This window comes from Amblyraja radiata, chromosome 8 (genome assembly GCF_010909765.2).
Source record: "Amblyraja radiata isolate CabotCenter1 chromosome 8, sAmbRad1.1.pri, whole genome shotgun sequence".
NCBI classification, from domain to species: Eukaryota; Metazoa; Chordata; class Chondrichthyes; order Rajiformes; family Rajidae; genus Amblyraja; species Amblyraja radiata.
In genome coordinates, this window is record NC_045963.1 from 81,743,752 (window position 1) to 81,770,032 (window position 26,281).

At 49.4% G+C, this 26,281-nt stretch overlaps 1 protein-coding gene across 1 annotated transcript in view; it reads left to right on the forward strand.

Moving 5' to 3' along the window:
• plek (pleckstrin) overlaps nt 1-25,474 on the forward strand; it is a 33,256-nt gene extending 7,782 nt beyond the window's left edge. The window contains exons 2-9 of the mRNA XM_033026342.1: nt 11,341-11,496; nt 13,349-13,530; nt 14,278-14,369; nt 17,183-17,367; nt 20,768-20,872; nt 21,980-22,063; nt 23,942-24,017; nt 24,816-25,474. Of these exons, the coding sequence (XP_032882233.1) occupies nt 11,341-11,496; nt 13,349-13,530; nt 14,278-14,369; nt 17,183-17,367; nt 20,768-20,872; nt 21,980-22,063; nt 23,942-24,017; nt 24,816-24,955 (1,020 nt within the window). The 3' untranslated portion in view covers nt 24,956-25,474. The remainder of the gene's footprint in view (nt 1-11,340; nt 11,497-13,348; nt 13,531-14,277; nt 14,370-17,182; nt 17,368-20,767; nt 20,873-21,979; nt 22,064-23,941; nt 24,018-24,815) is intronic.
• Nucleotides 25,475-26,281: the final 807 nt, after the last annotated feature.

Consider the following 26,281-nt stretch of genomic DNA (forward strand, 5'->3'; position numbering starts at 1 on the left):
ATGATGTGGAGATGAGTAATAATGACAGATTACTTACCTTGATGGACAATGGTTAACCAACTGGTTTTGTGGGAATCTTACGCTTCTCTTTGTTATTTCCAACCCCCCCCCCCACCCCACTACATTTATTAATTGACCCCTGTCCCACGGTGCGAGTTCATTCCAAGAGCTCTCCCGAGTTTGCCCTGATTGGAACTCAGAGATTTACGGTAATGGCCACTCGTCAGTACGCGGGGCTCTCGTGGACATTTTTCAACGTGTTGAAAAATCTTCACGATTCTTCCCGTGCTTACCTGCCGTTAGCGAGTCTTCCCGAGTCCCTGCCGTTAGCGCTAAGAGACGTCCCCGAGCTCCGACGTACCCGCTACGTTCATTCTCCGTGCTTACCACGAGTTTGATTTTTTTTAAACTCGGGAGAGCTCGTGAATGAACACGTACCGTGGGACAGGGCTATAGGTTTCCAGTCCCTCTGCATGACTCAACCCTACAAGGTTCAACTCTACTCACCATTCCAGTAAATCAACCACAAGGCCAATGGAAAACAACTACTGAGAAATCCATTTGAGAAATAAGTAGAAAGATCTTTTCTCGTGATGAAGCCACGGGTGGAGAAAAGCTTCACCAGGATGTAGCTGGAACAGGAAGCCACCAGTTATAAGGAGAGGCTAGATAGTTTAGTTTAGAGATACAGCTCGGAAACAGGCCCTTCGGCCCACCGAGTCCGTCCGCGCCGACCAGCGATCCCCGCACACTAACACCATCCTACACCCACTAGGGACAATTTACATTTATACCAAGCCAATTAACCTGTACGTCTTTGGAGTGTGGGAGGAAAGTGAAGATCTTGAAAAAAACCCACGCGGGTCACGGGGAGAACGTGCAAACTCCGTACAGACAGCACCCATGGTCAGGATCGAACCCGGGTCTCTGCCGCTGTGAGGCAGCAACTCTACCCGCTGCTCTACAAATCTCACAAACTAGAGAACAGGTGTTTAAGGTGAGAGAGGACGATTTAGACTTTAGAGGCACTGTGTGGAAACAGGCCCTTCGGCCCACTGAGTCCGTACCGACCAGTCATCGCCCCATACACTAGCACTACCTTACACACTAGGGACAATTTTACAACTTACCAAAGTCAATTAATCTACAAACTTGTAAGTCTTTGGAGTGAGTGAGGAAACCGGAGCACCCGGAGAAAACCCACGCAGGTCACAGGGAGAACGTACAAACTCCACACAGACAGCGCCTATAATCTCTGGTGCTGTAAGGCAGCAACGTTCCTGCTGCACCACCGGGCCACCGATAGGTTTAAATGGTGATGAGGGGCAAATATATCACATGGGGGATGGGTGATATATGGAACAAGCTGCCAGAGGAAGTGGCACAGGCAGTTACTGTTAGCACATCTAAATGACATTTGGACATGTACATGGATAGGAAATATTTACACCCTGTCCCACTGTACAAGTTCATTCCAAGAGCTCTCCTGAGTTTAAGAAAAATCAAACTCGTGGTAAGCACGAAGAATGAACGTAGCGGGTACGTCGGAGCTCGGGGACGTCTCTTACCGGCTCTTCCCGCTAACGGCAGGTACTCGGGAAGACTCGCTAACGGCAGGTAAGCACGGGAAGACTCGTGAAGATTTTTCAACATGTTGATAAATGTCCACGAGAGCCCCGAGTACCCACGAGCGGCCATTACCGTAAATCTCCGAGTTCGAATCAGCGCAAACTCGGGAGAACTCTTGGAATGAACTCGTACCGTGGGACAGGGGTTTTAGCGAGAGATGGGCCAAATGTAGACACATGGGACGCATGGATGAGGCACCTTGGCTGGCATGGTTGAGATGCGGCAAGGGGCTTGTACCAACCACACTGCATGACTCCATGCATCGATGACCCTACTCAGACTGCAGTTCTCCAAGTCCACGCTGAACATCGATCACCCACTCACACTAGTTCTATCTTATCCCACTATCTCATTCACTCCCCACACACTAGGGGGGCAATTTACAGAGGGCCGATTAACCTACAAACCTGCACGTGTTTGGGATTTGGGAGGAAAGCGGAGCGCCCGGAGAAAACCCACGCAGGTCACGGGCAGAGCGTACACACTCCACACCGACAGCATGATCAAACCCTGGTCTTTGGCACTGTGAGGCAGCGTTTTGGCCCTCTGTACCCACTGTGAAACACTGATGAACCCATTGTATCGCAACCCATTATATGCAAACTCAATGGTAGCATTTATTTCAAGAGGGCTTGTACACAAAAACAGGGATGTAACGCTGAGGCTCTATAAGGTGCTGGTCAGGCCGCATTGGGAATATTGTGAGCAATTTTGGGCACCTTATCTGAGGAAGGATGTGCTGGCTCAGGAGAGGGTCCAGAGGAGGTTTACAAGAATGATCCCAGGAATGAGTGGGTTAACCTATGATGAGCATTTGTCGGCACTGGGCCTGTACTCGCTGGAGTTTAGAAAAATTAAGGGGGACCTCATTGAAATGTACAGAATAGTGAAAGGCTTGGATAGAGTGGATGTGGAGAGGATGTTTCCACCAGTGGGAGAGTCTAGGATCAGAGGGCACAGCCTCAGAATTAAAGGATGTTCTTCTAAAGGAGGTGAGGAGGAATTTCTTTAGTCAGAGGGTGGTGAATCTGTGGAATTCATTGCCACAGACGGCTGTGGAGGCCAAGCCAATGGACATTTTTAAGGCAGAGATAGATAGATTCTTGATTAGTACGGGTGTCAGGGGTTATGGGGAGAAGGCAGGTGAATGGGGTTAGGAGGGAGAGATAGATCAGCCATGGCGGAGTAGACTCGATGGGCTGAATGGCCTAATACTACTCCTATCACATGTGACATGACCCATTAAGGAAAGATGAGTTCAGGTGGCACTTCTTACCATCTTTAGAGAGGAGTCAGCTATCAGTATCCCCTTAACTCTCAGCTCCTGTCAGAAAGAAAGCCAAAAGAATGTTTCAAGAAAGATTATCTTTCTTCCCCCCCCCCCCCCCGAGGAGAAAGTCAACGGAAGTTTGCTGTAAAAATAACTTGTTTAATAAGTCATGAAGCCTCACTCAGCAGTTTCCATGGTAAAGAGTTAGATCATGTTCGTTCATTCTGTGCTGCAAAGAAAGTGCGCACTGGTATATCTTTATAATGCATATAATGTCAAGAATTAAAGGACGCTCCTTTGGGAAGGAGATGATGAGAAATGTCTTTAGTCAGAGGGTGGTGAATCTGTGGAATCCATTGCCAGAGGACTGTGGAGGCCAAGTCAGTGGATATTTTTAAGGCAGAGATAGATAGGTTCTTGATCAGTACGGGTGTCAGGGGTTATGGGGAGAAGGCAGGAGAATGGGGTTGAGAGGGAAAGATAGATCAGCCACTGATTGAATGGCAGAGTAGACTCAATGAGCTGATGGGCCAAATTGCCTAACTTGATGGGCCAAATGGCCTAATTCTGCTCCAATCACATATGAACCTTTGAATGTGTATTATCAGCTGTGCAGAATCACATAGCAAACAACATGTCTAGAAGAACAACAAACAATTCTTCATCTCAATCCTCATTTTTTTGTCTCAAAGTCGCGGCAACAATCAGATTGTCATTTTTTAACGATCAATATACTATGAACAATCCTCACACACGCACACACGCACACACACATGCACACACACGCACACCCACACACGCACACGCACACACACGCGCACACACACGCACACACACGCGCGCGCACACACACACACACACACAGACACACACACGCGCGCACGCACACACACACGCACACACACACACATACACACACACTCACACTCACACACTCACACACACACACTCACACTCACACTCACACTCACACTCACACTCACACACACACACACAGACTCACACACACACACCGGTGTGTGTGTAGGATAGTGTTAGTGTTTGCGGGGGCCGCAGGTCGGTGCGAACTCGGTGGGCCGAAGGGCCTGTTTCTGTGCTGTATCCGAAACTAAACACTGCCATCAAATGTCTTCTAGAGATAACAGCTGTAGTTGGTAGTTGGTCGGCACTGACACGGTGGGCCGAAGGGCCTGTTTCTACGCTGTATCTCTAAACTAAACAGCTCTATCTTCTTTGAACTAAGATCACTCATATCTGGATTGTTGTCTTAAACATATCTTGCAATCTCTCTTGGATCGACATCTTCCAGGCAAGTGTTCCACAAAGACTTCTTCTCACGTTTCCAAGTCCATTTACAAAGCTGAGGGTTGATACTAAAGTTGCAAGATTTCACCTTTAACCCACCCAACTCCACTTGCACCACAGTTCCCCAGCCCACAAGAGGTTGCAGTAAATTGTGGACGCAGCCCAGACCATCACAGAAAACCAACCTCCCATCCATCCATCCATCGACTCCATTTATACATCACGCTGCACCCCGGCCACTCCCCTCTTCGATCAAGTCAAAAGTGTAGAAGTGTGAAAACGCACAACCTAATTAGAGTCATGGTCATAATGCATGGAAACAGGCCATTCGGCCCTACTTGTCCATGCCGACCAACATACCACATCTACCCTTTGGTGTAAACCAGCATCTGCAGTTCCTTCCTGCACTTTCGGCACTCAGTACCCTGAACAAGGAGGAGGACTGGCTGAACTTTGTTGCGTTCCACCACAGTGAAGAATGCTGTGGTGGATGTTTGTGTTAAATCTTATTGTGTATTGTGTGTTGTTTTTAAGTGTAGCGCTGCTGGCAAATTCATCTCACTGCACCTTCGGCTTGTACTCGCTAGAATTTAGAAGATTGAGGGGGGATCTTATAGAAACTTCCCCGATGTTGGGGAAGTCCAGGACAAGGGGTCACAGTTTAAGGATAAAGGGGAAATCCTTTAGGACCGAGATGAGAAAAACATTTTTCACACAGAGAGTGGTGAGTCTCTGGAACTCTCTGCCACAGAAGGTAGTTGAGGCCAGTTCATTGACTATATTTAAGAGGGAGTTAGATGTGGCCCTTGTGGCTAAAGGGATCAGGGGGTATGGAGAGAAGGCAGGTACAGGATACTGAGTTGGATGATCAGCCATGATCATATTGAATGGCATTGCAGGCTGGAAGGGCCGAATGGCCTACTCCTGCACCTATTGTCTATGTTTCTACGTTTCCATGTGATGAATAAAATTGACTTTGCCTTTGACTTTGATAAAGGCTAATGTATTCTTGACCACCCAATTGTTAAAAGTAATAAATGCTAATTCAGTTCTTGTGTTTGGCTCCCAGCAGATGATCATGTTTATGCCAAGGAGCCCAAGTTCAGGGTCAGGTCAGGGGGAGTTCCCCCCCGCCACGGGTACCATGTAATCCCGTGCTACCTGCTCCATGGTCGGATAGTCGGCGACTAAACCGTCTCACCCACCTGGTTTGCCAGGTGAGGAGGGGGCTGTGGACCCCCAGCAGGACCAAAACCAAGACCTGTCAAAGGGCAGATGAGCTTCTAGCGAGCCGATGGCCATCCACACTTCAGTAGAAGTTGCGATCACTGTCGTACACGGCATTGTAAGGAACGATGATAAAGCACACACACACCAAGATCCTATACTTCCAGTGGCGGAAGTCCGCAGGAACTGGAGGACAGAGATGTGTGGTGCGTCCGTCACCGTTCCCATCGGAAACCAGCGCCACTGCGTCGCTAATGTTTTCAACGATGATGAATGAATGAGCCTAAGAATGAATTTACTGTCAGTCTGAAGAAGGGTCTCGACACGAAACGTCACCCATTCCTTCTCTCTAGAGACACTGCCTGTCCCGCTGTGATACTCCAGCATTGTGTGTCTATCTTTGGTGTAAACCAGCATCTGCAGTTCCTTCTTACACATGAGTTTACTGTACTAGTACTTTCTCAATTTTCCTCTTGAATTTGTAACTTTGGTCAACGGCTATTTTAAAGCTTCCTCTTTTTCTACAAAAAAAGTCTCAGGAAAGTTACTAAACTCTGCACAAAGCTTAGATAGACACACAATGCTTGAATATGGTGACTCAGCGGGACAGGCAGCATCTCTGGACACCTTTTTCATACAGAGTTGTGAGTCTGTGGAATTCTCTGCCTCAGAGGGCGGTGGAGGCCGGTTCTCTAGATGCTTTCAAGAGAGAGCTAGATAGGGCTCTTAATAATAGCAGAGTCAGGGGAAATGGGGAGAAGGCTGGAACGGGGTACTGATTGGGGATGATCAGCCGTGATCACATTGAATGGTGGTGCTGGCTCAAAGGGCCGAATGGCCTACTCCTGCACCTATTGTCTATTGTCTATACAATAGAAAATTGTCTAAAGGTTGCTTTAGAAAGCTGGTGAACATATTTATTCATCATCAGTCTGAAGAAGGGTTTCGGCCCGAAACGTTGCCTATTTCCTTCGCTCCATAGATGCTGCCTCACCCGCTGAGTTTCTCCAGCATTTTTGTCTACCCTCGATTTTCCAGCATCTGCAGTTCCTTCTTGAATATTTTTATTTCATGGTACATTCTGACTTCCTTCCTGTTGAACAACCAGGCAAGGCACTTTCTTCCCATTTCCACAGTGTTCAAATCAAACCACTTCTTCTGCTGGTCTTCAATGCAGAAACAAATTGCAGAATATTGTCAAACTTGTGAAACCTTCGAACCCCATTTACCAATTGCAGTTTGCAGATCAGGCAATGATAATTATATTAAATGAACAACCTAGTGTATAGACAAAAATGCTGGAGAAACTCAGCGGGTGAGGCAGCATCTATGGAGCGAAGGAATAGATGACGTCACCTTTTCCTTCTCTCAACCCGAAACGTCATCTCCATTCCTTCGCTCCATAGATGCTGCCTCACCCGCTGAGTTTCTCCAGCATTTTTGTCTACCTTCGATTTTTCCACCATCTGCAGTTCTGTCTTAAACAAATCCTCAGTATGTATTCAGTGGAAACAATATTGCAATAAAACTCTCTCAATGACAAAGACATGCTATGACTTCCAAACCTCAAAACTCAATTGATCAATGTGGCTGCAGTCTTAATCTAGAATGAACATTTGGTCAACGTGTGCCATCTAAAGGTGGAGATAGACACCTCTCCAAATAACCCTTGCATTCCCTCCCTCTCCATCCCTCCCCACCCAAGTCATAACAGCTTCCAAGTCACGGCACCCTGTTGCCACACAAGCCCAAGAGCTGCTCTGCACAACACCGGCTGACGCTTCCAAGGCCACTTGGGTCAAGACGAGATGGAGAGACCAGTGGAAGTCAGCGGAACCATCTAGGCTACACCAGTACATCGATGACCCCATGGACGTCCCTGGCCAGGACCTGCCCCGAAAGCAGTGGACAACCCTCAACCGCTTGAGGACAGGCGTCGGACGCTATGGAGTAGCGATGAAGAGGTGGGGCCTCGTGGACAGCGAGCACCTCCTGCGAGTGTGGGGACCCAACACAGACAGTGGAGCACATCGTCACCAGTTGCCCCAAACACCGGTTGGCCACCGAATGGTGAACGAGGTCTGATTCACCTGGACGATGACACGGTGGCCTGGCTCGCCTCAACGGAGCTGCAGGTCTAAACGACACACGACAGAAGAAGAGGAAGCTTCACAGTCGTCTTGTTGAGTCTCATTGTAAATCTTTCTCACCTACAATGGCAAAGAGCTAACAATGGCCTGATTCATTTATCATCCTCACTATTTTTGCCTATTTATCCATATATATATATATATATGTTCTCTGTATGTCTGTTCTATATATAGAACAGATATATATATATAGATAAATAGGCAAAAAAACTGACGATGATAAAGGATAAAGGGGAAGTCTTTTCGGACCGAGATGAGAAAAATATTTTTTACACAGAGAGTGTTGAATCTGTGGAATTCTCTGCCACAGAAGGTAGTTGAGGCCAGTTCATTGGCTATATTTAAGAGGGAGTTAGATGTGCCCTTGTGGCTAAAGGTATCAGGGGTATGGAGAGAAGGCAGGTACAGGATACTGAGTTGGATGATCATATTGAATGGTGGTGCAGGCTCGAAGGCCGAATAGCCTACCTGCACCTAGTTTCTATATTTCTATGAACCAGGCTATTTGTTCGATATCTCTCTACATCACCATCTATATCTCTTGTTTCCCTCACCCCTGACTCTCAGTCCGAAGAAGGGTCTTGACCCGAGACGTTGCCCGTTCCTTCTCTCCAGAGATTCTGCCTGACCCGCTGAGTTACTCCAGCTTTTTGTATCCACCCATTACTTCTCTCCCGAGATGCTGCCTGACCCAGGAAGTTGTTCCAGATTGAGAGTGTGATGTGGGAATGATTGGCACGGGCTTCATGCAGCAAGTGCAGTGCAGAATCAACAAGATGCTGCCGTCAACCAGGGGGAGCTTGTGTGAAAGCACGAGCAGCTCCAGCTGCTGGAATCTTCAGCAAAGGGCTGGAGGAACTGTGGGCCAGGCAGCCTCTGTGGAGGGAATGGCCTTTTGGGTCCGGACTCTTCCTCACACTCTAACCAGGGTCTGAAGAAGGGCTCCGATCTAAGATGTCCTCTGTCCATTCCTTCCACAATAGTGGCATTGAAGATGCTTTTAGATAGGCACATGGGAGTGTAGGGAATACAGGGATGTGGATTACGTGCAGGAAGATGAGATTAGTCGAACTTGACAATACATTTGGCACAAACAATATTCAATAGACAATAGGCGCAGGAGTAGGCCATTCGGCCCTTCGAGCCAGCACCGTCATTCAATGTGATCATGGCTGATCATCCCCAATCCGTACCCCGTTCCTGCCTTCTCCCCATATCCCCTGACTCCGCTATCTTCAAGAGCCCTATCTAGCTCTCTCTTGAAAGTATCCAGAGAACCGGCCTCCACCGCCCTCTGAGGCAGAGAATTCCACAGACTCACAACTCTGTGTGAAAAAGTGTTTCCTCATCTCCGTTCTAAATGGCTTACTCCTTATTCTTACTGTGGGCCCTGGTTCTGGACTCCCCCAGCATCGGGAACATGTTTCCTGCCTCTAGCGTGTCCAAACCCTTAATAATCTTATATGTTTCAATGAGATCCCATCCTTCTAAACTCCAGAGTGTACAAGCCCAGCTGCTCCATTCTCTCAGCATATGACAGTCCCGCCATCCCGGGAATTAACCTTGTAAACCTACGCTGCACTCCCTCAATAGCAAGAATGTCCCTCCTCAAATTAGGGGACCAAAACTGCACACAATACTCCAGGTGTGGTCTCACCAGGGCCTTGTACAACTGCAGAAGGACCTCTTTGCTCCATACTCAACTCCCCTTGTTATAAAGGCCAACATGCCATTGGCAAACAGTGTGGGCCGAAGGACCCTTTGCTGTGCTGTGCTGTTCTATGTTCTGTGTTCTGTGGTCTATGTTCACTTTGTGTTGTGCTCGGTCTGAATACTTCTTTAATGTCCACGTCTGAGTGACTGAAGATAATGTGGAGAAAGTGCAGCTGAGGAAACCGCTGAGCTTTGAACCTTTTGAAACTAGAACATGTGAGATTGCAACTTCCTGACTGAACCTATTTGTGACCATTTGTTCAGAATGCTTGTGATGTAGGGCGTACATTGTGCTCTCGAGCCACAATACTCCGAGCTTAGTTGCGTTTAAGCTTTTGTTGCGTGCTAACCAGTCAGCAGAAAGACAACACATGATTACAATCTAGCCATCCACAGTGTACAGATACAGGGTACAGCAGATAACATTTAGTGCTAGATGACGTCCAGTAACGTCCGAAGAAATGCAGAGGTTTTAAAGAGTGGAGCGATTGTAATCATTTATTGCAGATCCACTTCTGGGACCAATGCGCAGAGAGACAATAGACAATAGGTGCAGGAGGAGGCCATTCAGCCCTTCGAGCCAGCACCACCATTCAATGTGATCATGGCTGATCATCCCCAATCAGTACCCCGTTCCTGCCTTCTCCCCATATCCCCTGACACCGCTATCTTTAAGAGCCCTATCTAGCTCTCTCTTGAAAGCATCCAGAGAACTGGCCTCCACCGCCCTCTGAGGCAGAGAATTCCACAGACTCACAATTCAAGAGAGAGCAAGATGGGGTTCTTAAAAATAGCAGTCTGGTGATATGGGGAGAAGGCAGGAACGGGGTACTGATTGGGGACGATCAGCCATGATCACATTGAATGGTGGTGTTGAAGATGGACACAAAGCTGGAGTAACTCAGAGGGACCGGCAGCATCTGGAGAGAAGGAATGGGTGATGTTTCGTGTCGAGACTCTTCTTCAGTCTGAAAAGAAGGGTCTTGACCCGAAACGTCACCCATTGCTTCTCTCCAGAGATGCTGCCGGTCCCACTGAGTTACTCCAGCATTTTGTGTCTATCTTCAATTTTTTTGGCCCCGCTCTAGGAGTAGAAGTGGGGGCGGATCCGGGCCGCAACGGCCGTGAGCCCCAGGCCGAGCTCGGCGATCGTTTGCCCGCTTCTGCTGCTGTTGGAGGTGAGACGTTGCATCGCGCCAGGGTCTTGGGCCTGTCCCTCTTTGGCCGTCAGTTCCGCGACAGGCCGTTGGCGCGCAAAGATTTTGTTCACAACAAAAATTTCGGAGCCTCGCGCGATGTCGCGCATAACTACATACCCCTCCGCGCTTCTAAGTGGGATCGGCCCCGCACGGCCATACGATGCCTGTACGCCTCAATGTGACCACGAGGTCGCATAATTTGCGTGCCAAGGACACGTAAGTGGGACAGGCCCTTTACCTTGCCGGAGATGCGGCTGTTTTCCGGGCCTTATCTCCGGTCGCTCTGCGGCCTACATCGTGGAGCTGGAGGCCTCGCTCGGGACTGACTTTGAACGGACTTGCCCTCGGAGCCGATCCCTTGCCTGGGATCGACGCTCCAACCACGGCCTGCGGACTTCAACATCAAGGGGCTCGCAGTCTCAGGAGAGACCGAGTCAGGAAGCTCCAATGATGCAGAAGGTTCGACTAGCCCCGACCCAGGGTCAGATCGCCTAGCGCGGGGGAGCTGAGATCCCCCCCTGATGCAGGAGCTTGATCGCCCAGACGAGGAGGCTCGCCGCCCACCACAGGAGTAAGATCGTCCCGTCAACGGAGGGCTCAAGGCCCCCGACCACGGGAGGACAAAGAAGGGAAGAGATTGAACTTTATTTCGCCTTCCATCACAGTGAGGAATGTGGAGGGGTCACTGTGGTGGATGTTTATGTTAACATGTATTTTGTGAGTCCTGTTGCTTTTTATTGGTATGACTGTACGGCAAATCAAATTCCTCGTATGTTGCAAAACATACTTGGCTAATAAAGTATGATTGTGATTATGATTAATGTTGGATATTTGCATTCCGTCACAGGGGACAGTGTTCAACTCGTGGAAGGCTGTTTGGGCTGTGCTTTTGGAAGATGGCATTGAATTTTACAGGAGAAAATCTGACCAAAGTCCGAAAGGAGTTCTCCCCTTGAAGGGGAGTTCAGTTGTATCCCCCTGTCTGGACTACAGCAAGAGAGCGGTACGTAGGTCCAGCCGTTCGTTACAATTCTGTAGTTGCTTGAGGTATGAGGTACGATGGGACCAATGTAACTGTGCGGGCGGGGATCGCTGGTCGGCACGGACACAGTGGGCCAAAGGGCCTGTTTCCATGCTGTATCTCTAAACTAACCTAAACTAAACTAAACTTCATTGGAATTTAGAAGGTTGAGAAGGGATCTTATAGAAACATATAAAAGTCTTCAAGGATTGGACAGGGTAGATGCAGGAAAAATGTTCCCAATGTTGGGGGGAGTCCAGAACCAGGGGCCACACAGTTTAAGAATAAAAGGGGAGGCCATTTAGGACTGAGATGTGGGAAAAAAAATTCACCCAGAGAGTTGTGAATCTGTGGCGTTCTCTGCCACAGAAGGCAGCGGAGGCCAATTCACTGGATGTTTTCAAGAGAGAGTTAGATTTAGCTCTTAGGACTAACGGAATCAAGGAATATGGGGAGAAAGCAGGAACGGGGTACTGATTGTGGATGATCAGCCATGATCATGTTGAATGGCGGTGCTGGCTCGAAGGGCCGAATGGCCTACTCCTGCACCTATTTTCTATCCGTGTTCTCCAGTGATGCTGCCTGACTTACTGGGTTACTCCAGCACTTTGTGCCATACGCAAGAATCTAGCTCCTGCAGTTCCTGATGCTCTTTGAGCTGTAGGATAGGTGTTGAGATTCTGCCCACCTGTTGCTGTGGGAACGCAGAGTTTCAGATCACCAACTGTTGCTTCCAAGTTGGACATCCCAGAAACTGGAAACAGGAAGATGATTAAACTGCCATCCTGTCCCTCAGCCACTAACTCCATGACAACTGGGTTGAGACTGATTTAGACGGTTTGAAAACCTGGTTTCCGACACTGCATAGACCTCACACACATACGTCAATAGTAAGACAGAGCATAAATACTGCTCGCCAGAAATCTGAAATCAAGCTTAAAATGGTGGAAATAGTTTAGTTTAGTTTAGTTTAGAGATACAGCGTGGAAACAGACCATTCATATGTTCATATGTGATAGGAATGAGGCCATTCATAGATACATAGAAAATAGGTGCAGGAGTAGGCCATTCGGCCCTTCGAGCCTGCACCATTCAATATGATCATGGCTGACTTCGGCCCATTCGGCCCATCAAATCTACTCCACCATTCAATCATGGCTGATCTATCTCTCCCTCTCAACCCCATTCTCCTGCCTTCTCTCCTTAACTCCTGACACCCGCACTAATCTGGAATCTCTCAATCTCCACCTTAAATATATCCATTGACTTGGCCTCCACAGCCGTCTGTGGCAATGAGTTCCACAGATTCACCACTGGGTGAATGGCTGTCCGTTCTGACCAGCGATCACCTTTACACTAGTTCTATCCTACACACTAGGGACAATTTACAGAAGCCAATTAACCTGCGTCTTTGAAGTGTGGGAGTAAATCGAGGCTCTCGGAGAAAGCCCACGCAGGTCCCGAGGTCACAAGGAGAACGTACAAACTCCGTACAGACAGCACCCGTAGTCAGGATTGAACCCGGGTCTCCGGCGCTGTAAGTGCTGTAAAGCAGCAACTCTACCGTGCCAAGGTGGTCAATCCTGCTGCTGGTTTTTAGTTGGTCCTTCAATTAGTCTCGCCCTCTTCTTTTCCCACAGCCTTGCAAACGTTTGTGTGCGTCGAGCGCATTAAATTTCATCTTGAATCTGCTGCGCTGAGACGTTCCCCGTGGCAGAGGGTTGGTCACCGGCACGGAAATCTAGGCCTCCCTGCCAATGAAGTTTTCAATGCATTTTCATCTTCGCAAGCGCCATTTTTGGAAAAAAAAAGTAACGCCGCTGTTTATTGTTAGTTTGTCTTCAAGTTTCGTACGGATAAGAGTCAGGAGCATTACCTGCAAGCCTCACACGTTGAGGAACGGGATGCCTGGGTGAAAGACATGAAGAGAGCCATCCAGTTCATCGAAGGTGGCCAAAAGTTTGCCCGGAAGTCCACCAGGAAGTCCATCAAGTTGGCCAGTGATATTAACTTGGGGTAAGAACCTCGATTGATCTGTTTTATCCATCTTTACGTCTCCAGGTTGGGTGGATGTGCACTTGGTTTAGTTCGGTGAGACAGCACTGATTTACAGTAGACAATAGGTGCAGGAGTAGGCCATTCGGCCCTTTGAGCCAGCACCGCCATTCAATGTGGTCATGGCTGATCATCCCCAATCAGTACCCCGTTCCTGCTTTCTCCCCATATCACTTGATTTTGTTAGCCCTAAGAGCTAAATCTAACTCTATCTTGAAAACAGCCAGTGAATCGGCCTCCACTGCCTTCTGAGGCAGAGAATTCCACAGATTCACAACTCTCTGGGTGAAAAAGTGTTTCCTCATCTCAGACCAAAAAGTCCTACCCCTTATTCTTAAACTGTGTGGCCCCTGGTTCTGGACTCCCCCAACATGGGGAAGATTTTTCCTGAATCTAGCCTGGCCAATCCCTCAGTTAGATTGACCTTCCCGAGGGTGAACCCGCGGAGAGCAACTGGTCCGGATGTAGTTCCTCACTGTGTCCTTAAGGAACTGCGCCAACCAACTGGCGGGAGTGCACACGGACACCTTTAACCTCTCCCTACTCTGCTCTGAGAGGTCAGGGGATATGGGGAGAAAGCAGGAACGGGGTACTGATTGGGGATGATCAGCCATGATCACATTGAATGGCGGTGTTGGCTCGAAGGGCCGAATGACCTACTCCTGCACCTATTGTCTAGTGTCTAAACCTTGTTCTCCCTCCACCTAGCGCGTTATACCACTCCATGAAGGACCCTGAGACGGGCGTGAAGGAGCACAAGTTAAATAAAGATAAGAAGATCTTCAATCACTGTTTTGCAGGTAAATATTGATGAAAGAAAGCAGTTTCCATCTTGATAGTTCAATGGCTCAACCCTAGCTATACATCACATCTGTATGGGTCACATCTGTATGGGTCACAGCTGCAACCGCACTGGGAAATTATTTCTGCGTACATTACACACGTGGACACCGACATTTTTGCCGCCATTTATTCAAAGTCCAAAGTCCGGTCGGCCCGCTGCTTGCTGTACTGGAGCGGTTCCCGCAAACCCACGTCTCCTCTCCTCTCCTCTCCTCTCCTCGCCCGGCCATCTTCGTGTCCCACGGGCACCTCCTGCAGCCGACCCTGAAGGTGCTGGGGGGGGCATTACCCCGGTTCACCCTCCCACCTGCCCTCCATCCTCGTGGCCGACGTCTCCAGCTTCCTCCCAGTTACGCCGACGGATCGACCGACGAGCCTTTGGGCGGGTTTCCCAAAAACCTTCACCTGCAGGGTTGCCAACTTTCTCACTCCCAAATAAGGGACAAAATACGGGACAAATTCCCCACGGCAATTCGTTGACCGACTCGGCTGTGGCTCAGTGAATGATGAGTTGGCCCGGGTGCTGGACTGCACACAAAGCCCAGCCGGCGGGCCAGCTGAGGAGTTTTGGCCCGGGCCGCGCGTTGTCGTGCGCAAAGTCCGGCGCCCCGTCCAACTCATGAACCGATGATCGGCCGTGAGAAGGAGGGGTGGTGGTGGTGTCGGCGGTAAGCGAAGGTCCAAAGGTCGGACAGCTGGCCAGGCTGCCGACCGACCGACGGGGCCACGGGCGAGGCGCTGCTGCTGCTGCTGCTGCTGCTGCACTCCATGGGCTGCACTACGTTGGGACGGGTGAGGCGGGGCCGGACGCGGCGCTCCGACCCGACAGTCCCAACGACCCGAGTAGCAGCGGTCAAATACGGGACAAGGGCGGTCCTGTACGGGACTAACCCATTTAGCCCAAAATAGATAGATAGATAGATAGATAGATAGATAGATAGATAGATAGATAGATAGATAGATAGATAGATAGATAGATAGATAGATAGATAGATAGATAGATAGATAGATAGATAGATAGATAGATAGATAGATAGATAGATAGATAGATAGATAGATATAATTTATTGCCACACAACCAGGGTTGGTGGAAATTTGGGTTGTCAGCAGCAGTACAATAATAAAGAACACACAATAAAACTGTAACACAAACATCCACCACAGCATTCATCACTGTGGTGGAAGGCACAAACATTTGGCCAGTCCACCTCCATTCCCCCCCCCCCCCCCCCCCCCCGTGTACAGGACCAGAGTCCAGTCAGTCCAGGATCGGCTCTTCCTCACCGGAGACCGTGGCTTTAGATTGTTGTAGGCCGCAGACCGGCGGTCAAGATTTAAGTCCCCGCCGCAGCCAGAAGCACCGTAGACTGCAGGGCCGGCGGTCGAAGCTCCCCTCCAGGGGTGATGGTATGTCCATGCCGGCCCCGCGGTAGAAGTTGGCCGCGGGCCGGCAGTGATGGCTTCTTCTTCCCCCGGGTCCCCAACGTGAGATCCCGGGCTGTAGACGCCGCACCAGCTGGAGCTCTGCAGACCGCGGCTTCAGGCTGCGACTTCAGGCTGCCGGCTGCCCCGGGCCAGCGAAACGGAGCGCTCCCCTCCAGCGAGCCCCAGCGAGGGCTCACCCGCTCCACGCCGAGAGTCCACGCTGAAGCCCCGGGCGCGTCTCCGGGAAAGGCCACGTCGATCCTTGATGTTAGGCCACGGGGGAGGCGACCTGGAAAATATACGGGATGTCCCGGCTAATACGGGACCTTATTCACCTGAGAGACTCAATACAAGATCAGCAAGACTGCGCTGCTGAAAAAGGTCCAGCAGAGACTGCACTTCCTGAGGGTGCTCAGGAAGAATAACATCACTCAGAGACTGCTGCTGTCCTTTTATCGGTGCTCCATTGAGAGCCTCCTAACATACTGTGTATGCGTATGGTACACCAGCTGCACAGCGGCTCAGAGGAAAGCGCTCCAGAGGGCCATTGACAACGCCCAGAGGATTGTCGGATGCCCTCTCCTTACCTTGGAGGACTTACACAGTTCCCGCTGCATCAAAAAATCCCAGAGTATTATAAAGGACATTTCCCACCCCGGACACTCCCTGTTTGAACTGTTACCGTCAGGCAGACGGTACAGATCTACAAGGACAAGGACAAACAGACTTAAAAACAGTTTTTACCCCACTGCTATAAAGGCACTAAATGTAGCCGCCAAGGAACGCAGGGGCGATACATACATACATGAAATCGACAGAAGGATGTAGGGCTGGGTGTTTATGCGTGCTATTTTTATGATATTTATTTTAGTTGTTTATCTTTTTAAATATTTTACCTTGTATGTATCGTTAGCTTTTAGAAATGTTTGAATGGTGCACTGACTGGCTGACATTTTACAATTTCGTTGTACATGGTTCATGTTACAATGACAATAAAGAAACTATTCTATTCTATTCTAGCCTCAGAACTCACTTCATCCTTCTAAACTCCAACGAGTACAGGTCCAGTGCTGACAAACGTTCATCATATGTTAATCCACACATACCTGGGATCATTCTTGTAAACCTCCCCTGGACCCTCGCCAGCACATCCTTCCTCAGTTATGGTGCCCAAAACTGCTCGCAATATTCCAAATGCGGCCTGACCAGCGCCGTATAGAGCCTCAGCTTTAGCCTCCTTTAATTCTGAGGCTGTGACCTCTAATCCTAGAGTCTCCCACTAGTGGAAACATCCTCTCCACATCCACTGTGTCCAGGCCTCACACTAGTGTGTATTTTGTTGCAGGTGCCTCCGTGATAGACTGGCTGCTGTCTACGAACTTTGTGAGGAATCGTCGTGAAGGCATTCTGCTGTCTGCTGCTCTGGTGTGCGATGGTTATATTCAGGCAGCAGAGGACAAGAGCAAAGAGGCTGCCGAACAACTGGCCGAGAACTGCTTCCTAGACGACAGTGACGCCTACTATTACTTTGTGAGTGGCTAAAGGCCCTGTCCCAATCGGCGATTTTTTCGGCGACTGTCGGCATCATTGACTGACGTATCAGTTCACCGAAAATGTTGCGGCGTGACTACGTGTTGACGCGCGGCGTCTCCTCAAGTGTCGCAACCTTTTTTTAGTTGCCGCTGGATTTTGAAATGTTCAAAATCTTTCACCGACCCTGATACGTCAGTCAATGACACCGGCAGTCGGCGAAAAAATCGGCAAGTGCGACAGGCCCTTGATCATCTGGTAGTTTCAGTTTTCGAGGTAATTTCCAGGAAACAGCCCCTTCGTCCCACCCAGTCTGCGCCGATCAACCCTCACCCCTACACCAGTTCCAAGTCATCCTAGTTTCGCATCCTACACGCCGGGGACAATTTGCCGGGACCAATCAACTTACAAACCCCCGCGTCTGTGGGATGTGGGAGAAAACCGGCGCACCCGGAGAAAACCCACGTGGTTCAGTTTAGAGATGCAGCGCGGAAGCAGGCCCTTCGGCCCGCTGACACCGTGCCGACCAGCGATCACCCCGTACACTAGCACTATCCCTATCCTACACACTGGGCACAATGTACACATTTTACCAAAGCCAATTGACCTATAAACCCGCACTTCTTTGGAGTGTGGGAGGAGCACCCAAAGGAAACCCACACTGTCATTAGGGGAACGTGCAAACTCTGTACAGTCAGCACCCATAGTCAGGATGGAACCCTGGTCACTGGTGCTGTGAAGCGGCATCCCTGCCACTGCGCCACTGTGCAACAACATGTTTTATTTTCCTTTCAAAGTTTGACTGCGTTTTGTAGAAGTCCAGCAAAAGCAATAAACCCCTGTCCCACTGCATGTGTTCATCCAAGAGCTCTCCCGAGTTGTAAAAAAAATCAAACTCGTGGTAAGCACGGAGAATGAACGTAGCGGGTACGTCAGAGCTCGGGGACGTCTCTTAGTGGCTCGTAACGCTAACGGAAGGTACTCGGGAAGACTCGTGAAGATTTTTCAACATGATTAAAAATGTCCACGAGAGCCCCGAGTACCGACGAGTGGCCATTACCGTAAATCTCCGAGTTGGAATCAGGGCAAACTCGGGAGAGCTCTTGGAATGAACTCGTACCGTGGGACAGGGCTATTAAGCTTGTAGCAAAAGCCAGCAAAAGCCAAAAGCTTGTAGAAGAGTCCAGCAAAAGCCTGAGGTGCAGAGTATGGTTCTGTACGTCTCTCATTCACTCTCTGCAACTGATGTACTGCAATGCTAACTGATGTACCGCACAGCAGAGGAACAGGAGCTTTGATCCACAACATCTGTGCCCAACATGTTGCAAAGACCATCACTAATCCACCTATCCACATCTCTCCATTCCCTACATATATATCCATGTGCCCATGCAAATGTTTCGACTTTAGCGTGGAAACTTCAGCCCACCATGTCCGCGCCGACCGGCCCCCACCCCCCCCGTACACTAGCGCGATCCTACACACACTAGGGACAATTTACAGAAGCAGTTTAACCGAGAAACCTGCAGGCCTTTGGGATGTGGAAGGAATCCGGAGCACCTGAAGAAAGTCCACGCAGTCAAAGGGAGAACGTGTAAACTCCATACAGACAGCGCCTGTAGTCCGGATTGAACCCGGGTCTCTGGCGCTGAGAGGCAGCAACTCTACCGCTGCGCTACTGTGCTATACACAAACATATCCACAAACACAGCTGCTATCTGGCGTTTATAGACCTGGTATGCAACAGCAAGTAAGTGTCCCATTGTCCCATTGTTGGTACACATGGCAATGGAACACTCGTCATTGTTGATGATATCTCCGCCACGTGGAACCACTGTATAGTTGTCAATGACAGGGTTATGGAGGAGATTTGCATTGCCTGTGATTTCTCACCCTTGCTGTCTGTGACATTAGCAATAAGGTTATGTTTAAGAAGGAACTGCAGATGATGGAAAAATTGAAGGTAGACAAAAATGCTGGAGAGACGCAGTGGGTGAGGCAGCATCTATGGAGCGAAGGAGTAGACGACGTTTCGGGTCGAGACCCTTCTTCAGACTGATGTGGGGGTGGGGGGGGGGCGGGAAGAAGAAAGGAAGAGGCGGAGACAGTGGGCTGTGGGAGAGCTGGGATGGGGGAGGGGAAGGAGGGAGAAAGCAAGGACTACCTGAAATTAGAGAAGTCAATGTTCATACCGCTGGGGTGTAAACTGCCCAAGCGAAATATGAGGTGCTGCTCCTCCAATTTGTGGTGGGCCTCACTCTGGCCATGGAGGAGGCCCAGGACAGAAAGGTCGGATTCGGAATGGGAGGGGGAGTTGAAAGCCATAGATGCTGCCTCACCCGCTGAGTTTCTCCAGCATTTTTTTCTACCTTAGCAATGAGGTGAAGTTGTTTTAATTCTGGAGTGGTTTGAACAGAAAGAGGCAAGAGTCCAGAGTGTTTCATTGTCATGTGTCCCAGATAGAACAATGACATTCTTACTTGCTGCAGCACGACACAATATGTAAACATAGTACACTGTAAACAATATGATAAACGAGAGAGAAAAAAGTTCAGTGTGTGTACACATACACATACAAATACACATATATATAGATCATATATATACGCAAATAGTGCAACGATAGAAGTCTAGAAGTTGGGAGGTCATGTTGCAGTTGTATAAGACGTTGGTGAGGCCGCATTTAGAATATTGTGTTCAGTTCAGGGCACCATGTTATCGGAAAGATATTGTCAAGCTTGAAAGGGTTCAGAGAAGATTTACGAGGTTGTTGCCAGGACTAGAGGGTGTGAGCTATAGGGAGAGGTTAAGTAGGCTGGGATTCTATTCCCTGGAGCGCAGGAGGATGAAGGGAGATCTTATAGAGGTGCACAAAATCATGAGAGGAATAGATCGGGTAAATGCACAGAATCTCTTGCCCAGAGTAGGGGAATCGAGGACCAGAGGACATAGGTTCAAGGTGAAGGGGAAAATATTTAATAGGAATCCGAGGGGTAACTTTTTCATACAAAGGGTGGAACAAGCTGCCAGAGGAGATAGTTGAGGCTGGGACTATCCCATTGATTAAGAAACAGTTGGACAGGTACATGGATACGACAGGTTTGGAGGGATATGGACCAAGGGCAGGCAAGTGAGACTAGTGTAGCTGGGACATGTTGGCTGGTGTGGGCAAGTTGGGCCGAAGGGCCTGTTTCCACACTGACTCTAAGACTCTTAGAATAACAATAATAGTCTATGTAGTTCAGAGCTTATTTGGAGGTTGTAGTGTTTAATAGCCTGATGGCTGTGGGGAAGAAGCTGTTCCTGAACCTGGACGTTAGTCTTCAGGCTCCTGTACCTTCTCCCCGATGGCTGGGGTGAGATGAGTGTGTAACTGCGATGTGTTTCCACCCGTTTACAGGCTGACAGCGGCTTCTTCAGTGAAGGAAATTCAAGTGACGATGAAGATGTTTTAAAGGCGGAATTTCGAGGCGTTATTATCAAGCAAGGATGCCTGCTGAAACAGGTAGGTAATGCATGGCTGTATCTGTGTTGCACAGCCACAGGAGGATGAGAATCATTCACCACTGCAGTACAGGAGTGAAGAGTTGGAGATGGTCTACCATAGTGAAGGTATCCCAGTGAAAGATGTCCACTCGGCTACACAACCGATAATCCAGTCACTCCCTAGTTTTCCAAATAAAGTTGACACACGTGGATGGTCACGGTGGCACAGCGGTAGAGTTTCTGCCTTACAGCGAATGCAGCGCTGGAGACCCGGGTTCAATCCTGACCACGGGTGCTGAACGTATGGAGTTTGTATGTTCTTCCCGTGACCTACGTGGGGTAGAGTACCTGGGGGGGGGGGGGGGGTTTGTGTGGCAAGGGACGAGTTGACCAAGGATTTTACGGAGGGAGCAGTCTCTGCGGAAAGGGGTGGAGATGGGAAGATGTGGCCACTGGTGGGATCCTGTTGGAGGTGGCGAAAATGTGAGGATTATGTGTTGTATGCGACGGCTGATGGGATGGAAGGTGAGGACAAGGGGGACTCTGTCCTTGTTACGACTGGGGGGGGGGGGGAGGGGGAGCAGGAGCGGAGCTGCGGGATATCGAGGAGACCCTACTGAGGGCCTCATCTATGATGGAAGAGAGGAACCCCCATTCCCTAAAGAATGACGACATCTCCGATGTCCTAGTAGATATATCTAGACTACACTTCTTCCCACCCTGCTTCCTGTAAAGACTCTGTCCCCTACTCCCAATTCCTCCGTCTACACCTCATCTGCGCCCAGGATGAGGTGTTCCATACCAGGACATCCAACATTTTATCTCTGTTTACTTGGTTGTTACCTTCTCCCAGCTAACAATAATCTATTCTACATGTTCATTGATCTCCATCCCCTCTGTCCTGTTTTCACACCTTGCACTTCCTTATCTATGTCTCTCCCTCTCCCCTGACATCAGTCTGAAGAAGAGTCTTGACCCGAATCGCCACCCGTTCCATCTCTCCAGAGATGCTGCCTGTCCCGCTGAGTTACTCCAGCATTTTGTGTCTATCTTCAGATCTTGAGAGGGCCACCACTGAACACATCGTGCTCGGAAAAGTTGACGTGACTATTTTATTTTTAAACAGGGTCACAGGAGGAAAAACTGGAAAGTCCGGAAGTTTGTGCTCCGGGATGACCCTGCCTACCTGCACTATTACGACCCCGCTGTGGTATGGCCGTAGGACCTTTTAAGACAGTTATCTCTCTTTGGGGTCAATACACAATGCATCCTCCTCGCCATCCATTGGCAAAGGAGTTTCTTTAGTCGGAGGGTGGTGAATCTGTGGAATTCATTGCCACGGACGGCTGAGGAGGACAAGTCATTTGTTGTTGTTAAGGCGGAGATTAACTAATTGATTAGCATGGGTAACAATAGACAATAGACAACAGGTGCAGGAGTAGGCCATTCGGCCCTTCGAGCCAGCACCACCATTCAATGTGATCATGGCTGATCTTCCACAATCAGTACCCCGTTCCTGCCTTCTCCCCATATCCCCTGACTCCGCTATCCCTAAGAGCTCTATCTAGCTCTCTCTTGAAAGTATCCAGAAAACCGGCCTCCACCGCCCTCTGAGGCAGAGAATTCCACAGACTCACAACTCACTGTGTGAGAAAGTGTTTCCTCATCTCCGTTCTAAATGGCTTACCCCTTATTCTTAAACTGTGGCCCCTGGTACTGGACTCCCCCAACATCAGGAACATGTTTCCTGCCCCTAGTGTGTCCAAACCCTTAATAATCTTATATGTTTCAATGAGATACCCTCTCATCCTTCTAAACTCCAGAGTGTACAAGCCCAACCGCTCCAATCTATCAACATGTGACAATCCCGCCATCCCGGGAATTAACCTTGTAAACCTACGCTGCACTCCCTCAATAGCAAGAATGTCCTTCCTCAAATTAGGGGACCAAAACTGCACACAATACTCCAGGTGTGGTCTCACTAGGGCCCTGTATAACTGCAGAAGGGCCTCTTTGCTCCTTTACTCAACTCCTCGTGTTATGAAGGCCAACATGCCATTCGCTTTCTTCACTGCCTGCTGTACGGGGGTTTTGGGGAGAAGTCAGTAGAATGGGGTTAGGAGGGAGAGATAGAGTTCCGGTGGGCGGCGTGACTCACTTCGCAGCGGCCTCTGCAGTCCGTCTGTCTTTTTGTTATTTTTTGTCCCGTTTTAATGTTGTTTTTATTTTATTTTGATGGGGTATGTGTGTGTGTGTGTGTGTGTGGGGGGGGCGGGGGGGAAACTTTTAAAATCTTTCCCCTGCACGGAGAACCCGACCTTTTCCCTGTCGGGTCTCTGTTGTCGTTGGGGCCTAGCACCGTGGAGCGGCCTCCAGCAGGAGCGACCTGGGGCTCCAGTCCCGGAGCTGCGGATCTACTCACCGTCGTGGAGCTGGCCGAGTTCGGAGCTGTGGTGGCGCGCTGCTGCCACCCGACCCCCGGAGATTCGGAGGCTCCAACCGCAGGTCCGGTGGACAGTGACACCGGGAGCCCGCGGGTCCCTGCTGGGAGACCGCTTTTCGGGGCTTCCGCAACGGCGACTTCACCCGCCCGAGTCGCGGGGTCGAGGAGTGCCTGGAGCGGGGCCTTACATCACCGCCTGGCGTGGCTTCAACGGCTGCGGGACTTTGCTAGCGCCCGCCGTGGGCTCCAACAACAAGACCCGGAGCGCGGCCTTGCATCGCCCGGCGCGGCGTTAATGGCCGTGGGACTTTGCTAGCGCCCGCCGGAGGCTTTGACTCTGACATCGGGAGGGGAATGGGGAGTGCAGGGGAGAGATAAGTTTTTTTGCCTTCCATCACAGCGAGGAGGAGATGCGCTGGGATGGATGTCTGTGTAAATTGTGTTGTGTCTTGGGTCTTTTTTACTTGTGTGTATGACTGCAGAAACAACATTTCATTTGAGCCTCTATGAGGTTCAAGTGACAAATAAATTGTATTGTGTGTATTGTGTATCAGCCATTGATTGAATTGCAGAGGAGCCTGGATGGGGGCGAACGGCCTAACTCTGCTCCCGTCACTTGTCAACTTGTGACCTTTGCCTTCACAGGGTGAGCATGACGAGCCGCTTGGGTCCATCCACCTCCGCAGCTGCGTGGTGACCGCTGCAGATGACCACCCGGACGGTAGGTGTCCCCATCACCTGATGTAGGGGAGACAAGGTCAACAGCCCAGAGAGAGACCTCTATGTTTGGTTCATCATGGAACACAGAACAGCACAGGAATGGGCCCTCCCGCCCACAGTGTCCATGCCGAACATGATGCCAAGTTAAACTAATAGACAACAGGTGCAGGAGGAGGCCATTCGGCCCTTCGAGCCAGCACCGCCATTCAATGTGATCATGGCTGATCATCCACAATCAGTACCCCGTTCCTCCCTTCTCCCCATATTGTGATTGGATATGGATTATATGCAGGTCTTGGCATCAAGTTCAGCACAGATATTGTTCCATGTTTAGTTTAGTTTAGTTTAGAGATACAGCGTGGAAACAGGCCCTTCGGCCCACCGTGTCCACGCCGACCAGCGATCCCCGCACACTAACACTATCCTACACACACTAGGGACAATTTACATTTACACCAAGCCAATTAACCTACAAACCTGTACGTCTTTGGAGTGTGGGATGAAACCAGAGATCTCGGAGAAAACCCACACAGGTCACGGGGAGAACGTGCAAACTCCGTAGACAGCACCCGTAGTGGGGATCGAACCCGAGTCTCCGGCACTGCAAGCGCTGTAAGGCAGCGACTCTACCGCTGCGCAACCGTGACCGCCAGCACGGAGAACATGTTGTATGTTCTTTTCCAAATAAGGATCTTTGATATGGACTCCTCTGATGGTTTTTCACTGGTGAATCATCAATGTTCTCACTGAGTGTGCGGTAACTTTGGGAACTGGCTCTGACGGAGAATTTTCTTTGCAGGAAAGAAATCGGACGTTCGGGGGAACCTGTTTGAGATCATCACAGCGGACGAGGTGCACTACCTGATGCAGGCTGCCACACGCGAGGAACTCACAGAATGGATCAACGTCATTAAAAAAGTGGCCATCAGTGGGAAATGAAGGCAACGTTAGAACAATGAAGGATGGCCAATATTCTAGGGCAACTCAAGATGTGTTGTAAAGATGTGTAGTATTAACCCCACACTCAAATATTTAACCCTTTATCAACCACATAGTTTAGATCAGTTTGCTTAGTTTACTGTCACATGTACCGAGGTACAGTGAAAAGCTTCTGTTGCGTGCTAGCCAGTCAGCAGAAAGACAGTCTGAAGAAGGGTCTCGACCCGAAACGTCACCCATTCCTTCTCTCCAGAGATGCTGCCTGTCCCGCTGAGATAATCCAGCTTTTTGTGTCTGTATTCAGCAGAAAGAAAATACATGATTCGAATCGAGCCATTTAAAGTGTGTAGGAATGTTGCTGTGGGTTTAGCGATATATGAGTGTGGTAGATATAATTGTGGATCCGCTTGTGTGGCTAGCACGCTTATAGTCGCCTGGGCTGGGCGCCCGCCATCTTGGAAACGTCATCAACTATGACTGATCACTGTGCTATAAATAAAACCCTGCCTTGTGAATATTTCTAACCTATTACAGAAATTGGCCAGCTGTATTTCAATTCCTGTTTATTGTTGCATGCCTCATTAACTTTCTATTTTTGGATAGGAATTTCCAAAAGCATATAAGTTAAGTTCAGTTTAGGTAATAGACAATAGACAATAGGTGCAGGAGTAGGCCATTCGGCCCTTCAAGCCAGCACCGCCATTCACTGTGATCATGGATGATCATCCCCAATCAGTATCCCGTTCCTGCCTTCTCCCCATATCCCCTGACTCCGCTATTTTTAAGAGCCCAATCTAACTCTCTCTTGAAAGCATCCAGAGAACCTGCATCCACCGCCCTCTGTGGCAGAGAATTCCGCACTCACAACTCTGTGTGTGAAAAAGTTTAGTTTATTGTCACGTGTATCGAGGTACAGTGAAAAGCTTTTGTTGCGCGCTAACCAGTCAGCGGAAAGACAATACATGATTACAGTCGAGCCATTCACAGTGTACTGATACATGATCAATGAATAATGTTTAGTGCAAGGTAAAGCCAGTAAAGTCCGATCAAGGATAGTCCGAGGATCACCAATGAGGTAGATAGTAGTTCAGGACCGCTCTCTGGTTGTGGTAGGATGGTTCAATTGCCTGATAACAGCTGGGAAGAAACTTATAGCTAATATTGTCTGATGTTGATGAGTCAGGTATATACGTCTGCAACTGATTCAGTTAAGAAGTGACGTGATTTATATTAATCACTCATCATGCTTTGCTTACGGTGTCTATTTTGTAAAGTCCGAAGCAAAACTAACATTTGATGGAATGCAGATTTGAGTTGAGTTTGAGT